At 64.7% G+C, this 11,479-nt stretch overlaps 1 protein-coding gene across 1 annotated transcript in view; it reads left to right on the top strand.

The window, feature by feature from the left end:
- Nucleotides 1–79: 79 nt before the first annotated feature.
- GAS6 (growth arrest specific 6) overlaps nt 80–11,479 on the top strand; it is a gene marked incomplete in the record, with an annotated part of 39,562 nt that continues 28,162 nt past the window's right edge. The window contains 2 exon segments of the mRNA XM_027776193.1: nt 80–105; nt 254–518. Of these exon segments, the coding sequence (XP_027631994.1) occupies nt 80–105; nt 254–518 (291 nt within the window).

Here is an 11,479-nt window from a genome sequence, read left to right as displayed (position 1 = left end):
GCAGGGCGCGGGTTGCAGGGCCTGGGTGCAGGGCGCGGGGGTTGGAGCTGGGGCGCGGGGTGCAGGGCCTGGGTGCGGGATGCAGGGCCTGGGTGCAGGGCCTGGGTGCAGGGCCTGGGTGCAGGGCGCGGGGGTTGGAGCTGGAGCGCTGGGTGCAGGGCCTGGGTGCAGAGCGCGGGGTTTGGAGCAGGGGCGCTGGGTGCGGGAGCGCAGGGTTTGGGGCCAGGGCGCGTAGTGCAGGGCTTGGGCACAGGGCCAGGGCGTGCGGCGGGGGTGGCGACGCGGGGCCGTGGGCTGCCGGCTGCAGGCTGCGGCTGACAGGCTCCTTCTCCGGGGCTCTTCTCCCGGCAGCTGTGCTGCTGCGGGCGCGCGAGGCGGCGCAGTTCCTGCGGCCCAGGCAGCGCAGAGCCTACCAGGTCTTCGAGGAGGCGAAGCAAGGCCACCTGGAGAGGGAGTGCGTGGAGGAGCTGTGCAACCGCGAGGAGGCCCGCGAGGTGTTCGAGAACGACCCCGAGACGGTGAGCACTCGGCTGACCTGGGCCCACCCTGTCCTGGCCTCTGACTGGACCTGGGCATGCCTTCCAGAGGCTCTGGGAGCCAGAGCGCCTCCAGAGCGAGACCATTGTGGTCAGGGTTACAGAGGCCTCACCTGTGTGCCCAGCTCCCACTGGGGCTCCAGGGACTCCCCTTCCCTGGTCAGGAGGAAGCACGGGCTAAGTGGGGACTCTGGCTTCTGCCTGCAGGCCACCCCCACCCCCGACAGCTTTAAAGAGCATGTTCAGTCGCCCCATTCCTGCCCCCCCCATGAAATTGGGGTCAGTTGTGAGAACAAAGGAAGTTCTGGCGAAGCCCACCGGCTACTGCACTGGACAGCGGCCCCCCAGCCGCTCCCAGCCTGGTCAGGAGGGATGCATGGTTCTCCGGAAAGAGGAATCGAAAGATCTGAGGGCCAGACTTCCTCGTGACAGCAGGCGCTTACAGGAACAGCAGCTGGGGTAGGGAGGCCTTCCAAGGTGCCTTCAGGCGGTGGTGGCTGTTAGCACTGTGTTAGCAAGTGCCCGTGAGCACTGTCCTTGGGCAGCTGGGGCCTGGCCAGCTACAGCCGCAGCCCAAGCTGGACTGCAGACCCTGCAGGAGCTGGGTAGGTAGGCGGTCTGGCCATGGTCCCGAGGAAGAGCCAAGGTGCCCTGTGGTGACCACAGGTGACTTTGGCAAGGGGGAGTGGCAGTGCGCGGCCTGTCCCCGTGTCACCGCTGCTGCAGTCAGTTCATTTCACAGCCAAGTATCTGGCTGTGCTGGGATTTCCCTGTCAGTACTCCCTGCGGATGGCATGAGTATCGACAAGGCAGGAAGGTCCGGCCGCCCCCCAGGCCTGTGTGAGCACACACTTAGGTTGCCCTAGCTGTCCTGCGCTTTCTCACCAGCCCTCACGCCATCCACCCCTGGCAGTGCTCTCGTGCCCGGGCAGCGCGGCACCCTCAGTGCCAGCAGCAGCTCAGGCTCTGTTCTCGTGGGGCGGCCCGGGGTCCCTGCTGGCCTCCTGCATGTGCGATCAGTCCTGGTGGGTGGCCACTCGGGCCCCTGACAGAGGGGTCTGCAGGTCCCGCCCACCCTGGCCATCCCGGGCCATGTGGCTGTGCCCTGGCTCAGCCGCTGCTTTCCCGGAGAGCCCTCTGGCATGATGTGGGCACACAAGGCCAGCCCGGGGGCCCAGCAGCACTGCATCACGTGCCTGTCGGGACCTCAAGCCTGAGTGGCCTCTTGCCTGCCCTCGGGCCCCTGGGCTGGGCCACTGGCCTTGACGCTGCCGGGACATGCTGTGCTGCCCCCAGCAGCTGCCCTGCCTGTGCCAGCTCTTCCCTGGAATCATCACTTCGTTATGAAGGGGGAACCGGCCCCCGTCCGGCACCCCTCCCCTGCAGTTACGTAAGCAGAGCCTGCCCCTGGTGCCCTCTTTACACGCCAGTGCATCTCTGATTTTCCAGAATTTCACTCTCTTCCCAAACCCCGTGCCCAAACAATAAAATGACACTCTCCTCTGCATCCGGCTTCTCGCTGGACCACTCAGCTCTCCATCTCCCGCACAGCTGTCAGGCCTCATTTAGCTGGGCCCCACACCTGCCCGCTGGCACCTCCCGGCCTCCTCTCTGGCTATGGCTGCTGGCCCCCTCTCCCTGCTGTTTCCTGGGAGGCCTGTGATGCCATGCGGGAGATCCTGGCTCAGCCCCACCTGCCTGGCAGGCCAAGCGTCCTCACACCCCAGACCCTCCAAGCACAAGCTGGAAAGAGGCCCTGCAAGGGAATACTCGGTGAGTCTCCCCGCTCCAGAGTACTGAGGGGTGCTCTTTAAGAGGTCGCGTGATTCTCCCTGCACCTGGGACCTTCTCGTGGCTTCCGGGGCCTGCGGTCTGCACTGGTATAATGAAAAGGCTGTTTGTGGACAGCGTGGCAGACTTGCTGCGGCACCGTGGGACTGTGGCCTTGCCCACCCACCCCTCCCTGCCAGGGGCCTCACAGGAGCCAAGCTCAGCTCAGCTTGGCCTGTCTGCGAGGGTCCTTGCAGGGCAGGTGGAGGCAGGAGCTGCCCCCCATTTCTGGGGGTCCTGGGGACAGAGAGGCCAGAACCGTCCTGGGCCCAAGCACCCCAGGCACTTCCTGCCTAGCCCCAGATGGGGGTTTCTTCCTTTCACGTGAGGGGACTCACCTGACCACCGGTCCAGCCCCTTCTGTGGTGGACCCGTAAACACAACGTCCCTCCCCACACTGGAGGCCACACACCTGCCTGTGCAACCTGCAACTGGGTGTGCTGAAGGTCACCCCTGTATTTCCTGTGGGCACCGCCCCCACATTCCTGGCCCGTCTCCTGCTGGGCCACAACTGGCCTCCAGCCTCTAATCAGAGTCCTCCCCTGCGGGCGCCTCTCCTTATCTCGCTCCCCTCAGCTGTTACTCTCCCTTCCTGGCATTCTGGCAGCCTCCTCTCCCTGGCTGGCTTCCCTGTCCTCTGCTAATTCAGGGAGGATAGGACAAGTCCTTCCCCAGCTTAGCCCGCCTGGCTGCCTTACTGAACCCTGCCAGGCCGGCAGGTTCCGGGCCTGATACCATCTCAGTAATCGCCCTCTGCTTCCGCAGTCTTGGGCCCACCAGGCCTGCCACGCCCTCTGATCCCCGACCCACAGGAAAACATCCGGCCTGGCCCTAGGAGCCCAGGCCAGGCCCTCGGAGCCCTGCACCGCTGGCTCAGGGCACCTGGGAGTGGGCCGGGCCTGCCCCTTCCTCCCTCCCACGTCTCCATGCCCTGATGGGATGCCAACAGCCCCTTTCAAAGGCCTGTGGTCCCAGCGGTGTCCAGGGACCTTTGTCCTGACGCTGTGGGTACTTTGGGACCGCTTGGGGACAGGCACTCCCCATAGAGATATAAGACGCCCCAAGTGCCCCTTGGCGTGACCTGGGCAGGGGTCCAGTTGTTGGGGTGACTGAGAGGGTTCCAGGAGGGGGCCTCGGGCTGCAGGTCCAGTGGCACGGGACTTCCTGGGCAGCTGTTGGCCTTGACAGTGACCCAGCACATGCCACACTCAGACATAGACATGTGTGCACGAGATACCACACATTCACCCTACCCTGGCTCCTCGATTCTCCACGCCCAGGGCTCCAGGGCTGCCCCTGCCCACCCCACCCTGTGCCACGGCCCTCCTCCCAGGCGGCCCTCCTCCTGGGCAGCTGTTGCTGGAAGCCTAGGGATGGGATGGCTGCTCGGCCCTGTGCTCTCAGGGCTGCCCAGAGGCTGCGGACAGCCTGTGGGCCAGAGCCACCCCTCAGGGTCCAGGGCGGCTTCCAGGGGGACACCCTTCATTGACCCCACACCTACACAGACACGCCCTTCAGACCTAGGCAGCTTCCAGAATATTCCTCAGAACAGCAGCCAGGGCCCCCTTGCTGGGGCTCAGCTTCTGGGAACTGACGAGGCAGAAAAACGCGGACGTGTCCCTTGCTATTTAGGGACAAACGCCCTCAGGAAGTGCTTCTGCCTCGTGTCTGGGACCCACGTGAGGAACTTTCAGATGCCAGTGGGGCTGGGCCCTCTCCCAGTCACTGGTCACTCAGAGGGACAGTGCCCGTGTCTCTGTGCTCCGTCCCCTCTTGCCTTTCTCAGCCAGACTCGGGCCGCCCAATGGCAGGGGCTCATCGAGAGCTCGGCCCCTTCCTGGCCGCCGCCCTCTGTGGCATGGTGCCCTTGGGTCCTCAGAGCAGGACGCACACGCACGGGTTCAGAGAGGAGCTGGGAGTGGCAGCTCTCGTACCCCTTCAGTGACTGGCACGGAACGAATGCACGACCTTCCGGAGGGACTGCCACGCTGGCCGAGGTGACCGTCTGCACGGTCACACGCATTATCTCAGGCTGGCCCATCACACTCGAGGCAGGGTCTGCTCTCCTGGGGTCAGTGCCCAGGACGACAAGGACAGGTTTGCTCATCCCAAACCTGCCAATGTGGCCGGTTCCGGGCGTGTGCCGGGCAGCTGTACCGGAGCTCTGCAAGGCTGGCTGGCAGCCCTGCCCTCTCGGAATCGCTGAGCTGGCTGCCCAGGGAGCACGAGGGCGACCACATAGTGTGACATCTCGTCCCCACTCTGAGGACGGCCACATGCGTGTCTTTATGCTCTGGCAGCATGCTTGCAGCAGGGGCCACGTCTACTTGGGGGCTGGCCGTCGAGTGCACCAAGATGACGAGACTGCCGTGACCACCATGGTTACGTTCCCAGGTGGTCTCCGAGTGCCGTGTTAGTGCGAAGGGCGAATGTGATTGGACGTCCTGAGTGGTAAGGTGCCTGGAGCAGCTCAGGACGCCACTGCAGCTGCTGCTGCCAATCCTGCCTCCCAGGCAAGGAGGCCGCAGCCCAGGAGGCTGAGAAGCTTGTTGGAGGGCTGGGGCTGCCCCCGCATCCATGCTGCGGCCCCGCTCACTGTCGTGGGCCAGAAGCCCTGCGCCTCTGTGTGTGCCTTTGCAGGCTGTGAAGGTGGGGTGGGAGCTTGCTCTGGGCGTGGAGCAGACGGCAGTGGCTCAGAGAGTGGGTCCAGTGAGCCTGGCCTGTGGGGAGTGCTCAGGGCTGGTCTGCAGAGCTGGCGGTTCCGCATCGGCATCGCTATCCTGGGTTTAATGGCGAGGCCGGATCAGAGCCATGAGCCTGCCCCAGTCCCAGGCAGCTGCCAGTGGGGCGGGGCGTCCATGCGCATTTCAGTCCCCTGACCTGCACAGCCTGCAGCAGGGTGTCCTCTGAGCAGATGGGCTGCGTCTCTGCCCCAGCTGGTGTGTTGCAGGCACCATCTCCCTGTGTTTTCTAACTCGGGTCCAAGGTGGCTCTCGGGGAGCCTCAGGCCCCGCAGGCCCCAAGTCCAGGTCATGTCAAAGTGGTCTATGCCCCCAGGCGAACATGGATCCTCAGGCAGCGGCGGCCCCACCACCTGTGCCCCCAGAGGTCCTCAGGGGCCTCCACACTGAAGCTGCATCCAGCTCCTGCATCCTCTTGTGCAGAGACGTGGGCTGCGCCATGGCAGTGCAAGGGCCCTCTGCTGTGGGCAGAGCCCGCCCCAGCCCGGCAACCCCAGAGTCGGCATGATCCCCGTCTCTGTCGGTGCTGCCCTGATGGTCCCCACCCGTGACCACTGGCCTGTGCCCAGACCTTCCGTGGCAGCTCTCTCCCCGGTCAGCCACTCCTCAGGCCACCCTGCCCGCTAGCTGCATGGCCTCTCCCCTGCTGCTGCAGATGGCCGAGCGCAGCCACCGGACCTGCTGTGCCTAGAGCTAAGCCAGGCCTTCTTCCCCGAGAGCCCACTCTGCCCTGAGCCCTGGCGAGTGCACCGTGCGGGTGCCTGCTGGGGCTGTGGGAGGGCTCCTTGTCCTGGGGTGGTGCGGAGACCCGGCCTGAGGCTGCCCCAGCTCCCCACATTGGCCTGCAGCTCCCATGCTGGCAACTCAGTTACCAGGACACGGGCTACATGGGCCTAAATAGGGCGCCGAGAGAGCCCATCCAGGCCCGTCCCTGCGCGGTCTTCCCTGCCAGCAAGGGCGGCCCGGGCCCACCATCCTCCTGCACATCCTTCCTCCCCAGGGCTCTCTCCAGCCCCACGCCCATCTCAGGACCTGGGACTGCACTGGGCCCGGATCCGAGGTTCTCCTGCAGCCTGAACAATCTCGGCCAGGCAGCAGGTTATTAGAGGAACGTGTGGGTGTCTGGGGGCTGCTGTCAACCCCTCATGGAGAGCCTTGTGTGGGTCATGGTGTGTTACCACGACCCGGGCAATGCCCTGCAGGCCTGTCTCCAGTCAGAACTGGGCCAGCAGGTAGTGGGACCCGGTGTGCTCAGCGCCTTCTGCTCCTTGTGTGGGGTCCTCGGAGGCCCCCCGGGCAGGCACCGTGAAAGCGAGTCAGGGTGAGGCCAGCATGGGACAGACTGGAGTCCCACCGCGAGCACAGCTCATCCGGAGCGGTGGGGCCACGTTTAACAGACCCCTCCACCCAAGCGGGCTGCAGACGTGAGGGCTGGGGCCGTGGAGCAGGCATGGGGCATCATGGGGAAACTAGGCGTGACGTTTTTAGGACAGATCGAATTAAGAATTGCGGGAAGGCCAGTATTCCAAAACGATGAAAACCAACGTCATTCCTACCGTTAGCGGGCACACTTCTGCTAGAGATGCCTGGAGTCGCCGTGGTCTGGGCCCCTGCAAGTCCCTAGCCGCTCCGTGGTTCTCGGACGCAGCTGTTAGTCATGGACCCTCCTGGGTAACTGGCCACACCCTGACTTAGCGAGGGCGACATGGTGACCATCTCCCAGAGCGTTCTCGACTCACGGAGGGCGGACAGTCTCACTTCGTGGGCCCTCCCGCCCCGCCTGCCGGTCCGTCGTGTCCAGCTGACGTGTTTTCCCCGCGTGTGTTTGAGAATGGAGGAAGGTGGTGTAACTCAGGTAGGAGCTTCTTTCTCTCTCATGAAAAATCCAGGAAACAGGCGGCAGGACCGCCCAGTGATGGCCAGCAGCCCACTGCCTGTCTGCCCAGTCTGGACAGCGTTCAGCGCCGAGGCCCCTCACACCGCACCAGAAGCCATGGCACCAGCCCTCATGTCTGCAGCTCGCAAGGGATGTGGGGACCAAAGGCCGTCTCCGTCAGTTCCCCCATTCCGCCTTAGCTGTCTCGCAGCCACCGTCTGCTGCAGGGGAAGCTGGCAAGCAGGCGTCAGGGCGTGCTCTGCAGCTCTGAGCGAGCCCAGGCACCGCTAGCAAGCCGAAGGGGGAACCTGGGTGCAGAGGTCAGTGCCAGGCCTGCAGTGGGGGACATTCACAAGCAAACGCGGTCTCGGAGGCTGCGCCCTGGCACCTCTGACACTAGCAGCCAGTGCTGCCCTGAGCCCACCTGTTGCCACGGCCTCTCCAGCTGCATTGCACCCTCCATTTCTTGCCTTTGATCCGCCTGCTTGGTGGAGGGAGCCCTCCCTCTCTCTTGGGTGTCTGCCGTCACCCTGCAGCCTGGCAGCTGGATCGGGGACCCGGTACTCACAGACCCCGCCCAGTGCCGGCACACGAGTCAAATGCCTGCTGGGTGCAGACGTGAGCTTTGAAGCAGCAGTGCCAACGCCCTGTCGGAAACCTCCAGAACCATCCTGGAGCAGTTCTCATTGGCCAGAGTGGCTGCTGGACAGCCAGGGACCCAGCCCGCCGGGACCCCTCTGCACACAGGAGCACTCCTACCTGGATGGCTCCTGCCTGCAGGAGGTCCACGGTGGAGAGGAAGTGGAGAGCCAGGGGTGTGACAGCAGACACTGGTGGCACTCAGATGCCCGCAGGTCAGGGAGGAAGACGGGCTGCACTGCTGAGAGCTGTTCACCTCGCCCTGGGCACACCGCAGAGCCCAGAGCCCACCAGGCCGGTGGAGGCCTGTCCTTGTCTTCTGGAGGCGGAGGCAGGCAGAGGCTTAGAGAGGTGCCCGGCCAGAGCCCTGAGTGGGCGGGCAGCCAGGCAAGGGGCAAGGGGCCACAGGGTTCCTGGCAGCGTGGAGCTGAGCACCTGCCCCTGGAAATGCTCCCTGAGCTGCAAACCTGTGGGCTGGGGCGGCACATGGGGCCCGGATCAGGGGGCTGCACCTGGTGACCACACAGACCTGCCTGGGAAGGTCGCCCTGTCCAGCTCTGGCTCCCAGGTGGAGGGACTTTGCCCAAGGCCACAGGGTCATTTCAGCGCTGCCACGCCCTATAGCGTGATGCCCTGTAGGTGGCTGAGCCTACAGTCAGGTCCTCGGGGTCCCATCCCTGTGGGGTGGGCAGCCCCCTTGCCATGTGAGTGGCCATGGGAGGCCAAGATCTTAAGGGGCAGGCCAGCGTCTTGGTGGTCACTGGGTGGAGGCGGTGGGCTCAGCCCTGTAGGTCCTGTCTGCAGATGGGAGGTCTCCACCTCTCCAATTGCCTGTTGGTCCCTTTGTCACACTTTCCCCTCCTAGTGAGGGGTCTGTGTAGGTGACAGTCATAACGGGGGCAGAGATGGGCGAGAATCCCTGTGGCTGGGCGTCAGTTGACCAGAACATTCTTAACAGATTTCAGGCCTCACCTTAGACTCCCACCCCACTTTGCACCATGTGGGGCTCAGCTCCCCAAGGCCCTTCTAGTCACAGGCACCCCATGTTCACGAAGACGGAGGGCCCAGGCAGCTGGTCCCTTCGCAGACAGGGCCCCAGACCAGGGCCCGTGCCCTCGAGCTGGGAGCTCATGCCAAGCACCTGGCAGGCGGTCGTTCCATGGAAGGATGTGTGCTGAGGGGCTGTGCTCTGAGCCGCCCTGCAGGGACCACAGCCATTGCATGGGTCCTCTGGGCTGAGGGCTGCATCTCCCTAGCAGCGAGCACCTCACATCCCCTGGTCACCTGGGAAGGGGGCTCTGGAGGCAAACAGCAGAAGGGAAGGTGGGGTGACAGTGCAGGTCAGGACAGAGCTTGAGAACCCCGATATTAATGCCTCCAGGTCTGTAAAGAGACTCACAGAGCCCTCAGGGTCTCGGCTTTTCTCCCAGGGTACCCTGCTACGGCAGAGAGGGCGAGAACCGAGGGCCTGGCTCAGCGGTGAGGGCCGAGCTCTGTTGCCCATGCCCGCCACGCTCCACACCTGCACTCTGCCCCTGTCCCTGACCCCACCCACCACACTCCACCCCTGCAGTCTTCACCTGTCCCCACCCCCACCAGGCTCGACCTTGCACTCTGCACCTGTCCCTACTGCCCCACCCACCACGCTCCACCCCTGCACTCCGCACCTGCCCACGTGTCCCCTACCCACCACACTCTACCCCCATACTCTGTACCTGCCCCCACTTGTACCCCTACCCACCATGCTCCACACCTGCACTCCGCACCTGCTCCTGCCCCCACCCACCCACCACACTCCACCCCTGTACTCCGTACCTGACCCACTCCGTCCCACCCACATGCTCCAACCCTACCCTCAGCACCTGCCCCACCCCCCACCATGCTGCATCCTGCACTTCTCATCGTCTGCCCTCATTCCACCCCTACAGTGGACACCTACCCCTGCCCCCCCATGTACCATGCTCCACCCTGCACTCAACACCTGCCCCTGCCTCCCCTACCCACCACACTCCATCCCTGCACTGTCACCTCTCCTCGCTTATCCCTACCCACCACGCTCCACCCCTGCACTCAGCACCTGCTCCCACCCACTCATATCTACCAACTTTCACCCCTGCATTTCCTACCTGCCCCTGCCCTGGCCCCACCCCTACCCACTACCCTCCACCCCTACACTCAATGCTTGCCTCTGCCCACTCTATTCACCCCACCCCTGCCCACCCTTATCCCTGCCCACCTCCATCCCTTTCCACCCCTCCCTGTCCGCCCTGTCCCTGTCCACCCACCCCCATCCCTGCCCACCCCATCCCTGTCCACTCTCCCCCATCCCTGTCCACCCTCCCCCATCCCTGTCTGCCTCATCCCTCATCTCTGCCACCCCATCTCTGTACACCCACCCTCCATCCCTGTCCACCCCATCCCTGTCCACCCCCCACTCCTGTCCCCTGACTCATATGTCACCCCCCCCTCCTCCGTCCATGCACTCACTCGTCTGCATTGTCAGAGATGGCCCTGGAGGGCCCTGGCCTGGCAGCTCAGGTCAGGGGTCTCAGCTTGCACGGTGTGGCCACCCAAGGCTTGCTCCACTCCCTTCTCCCACCCTCAGCCGTGAAGCCAAGTGGAGGTCACCTCCTAGGGGCTGATGCAGGTGGCAGATGGCTGTTTCCAGCCCAGGCGATCTGGCACCCACACCAGCTCCCCCAGCTCCTGCCACCGGCCGCTCCCACAGGCCTCGCCCTTGGGCCCAGGAGAGAGTGGGCAGGGTCGGAGGCGATCCCCGGCCCGGGGTGCCTGAGTGCTGTCCGGCCCTCAGTGTGGGACAGGGCTCTCCTGGATCTTGTGACGCGGGGGCCATCAGGCCAGCCCAGGCACGCCCGTGTTAGCTCTGTGTGGTCTAGTGGTGTCTGCCTGACCATCTCTGCGGGCCTCGCGGCCTCCCCCAGGGCTTTCTCGAGACGACGTGAGACGTCCCTCTCGGGAGGGCATGCGGTCTTTAGGGGCGTCTCTCTGGCTTTGCTCATACTCGGGGCTTTAGCCGTCTGTCCCCAGACTGCCCAACACACAGCTCAGGGTATGTCCCAGGCCGTGGCTGTGCAGGCCCCTGCGGGAGATCGGATGATTTCCTGCAAGTGGCCTTTCCCAGTGACGAGACCCTGCTAGGACAGACTCCAGGGCCCCGGGGGCTGTTCACAGGCTCCAAGGCTGGATGTGCCTCTGCAAAGGCATGGCACACACGTCTACGCGCAGGAGGAAGCCGCCGCGTCCCTCGGCACCCCACTCTCCACGCGCAGGAGGAAGCCGGCGTGTCCCTCTGTGCCCCACTGTCCACGCACAGGAGGAAGCCGGCGTGTCCCTCTGCGCCCCACCCAGGTGTCGGGCCACTGCTCTTCCCTGAGGCTTTTCTTTCAGGAGAAGGCAGAGGGGGTCTCTGAGCTGTCTCCCTGTAACCCGGCCACCGAGACACCGACTTCGACTTATCACTCTGTCGGGGAGGGAGCAGGAGTTTTAAAGCACGCGGTCTTTACAGAACACAGCCCTAAAAATCGCCAGTTTGGATTCAGCGGGGTGTCCAGGGCTCCTGAGAGGCTCATTCACTGCCCTTGGGGCTCCACGCCCCCAAGCCCAGGCCAAGAGTGCAGGAGACAGTGTGGCCATATCGCACCCCAACACGCCACATGGCCTCGCGGCAACCCCAGCCAGCCCTGAGCCCCAAAGCCCTTCCCAGTGCCGTGGCTACAGCTTCCTCCTCACGGTGACAGGGTTAAAGGCCCTCCTAGAGTGTGGCCGTGGGGAGCAGCAAGTGGCCATGCACAGAGCCAGGTGCGGCTGCCGAGGACCCGCCGGCCCTGGGCCTGGAC

Source organism: Tupaia chinensis, unplaced genomic scaffold (genome assembly GCF_000334495.1).
Source record: "Tupaia chinensis unplaced genomic scaffold, TupChi_1.0 Scaffold000644_1, whole genome shotgun sequence".
In the NCBI taxonomy this organism is placed as follows: Eukaryota; Metazoa; Chordata; class Mammalia; order Scandentia; family Tupaiidae; genus Tupaia; species Tupaia belangeri.
Note: the sequence above shows the minus strand (reverse complement) of the source record. Positions and strands in the feature narration are given on the sequence as shown.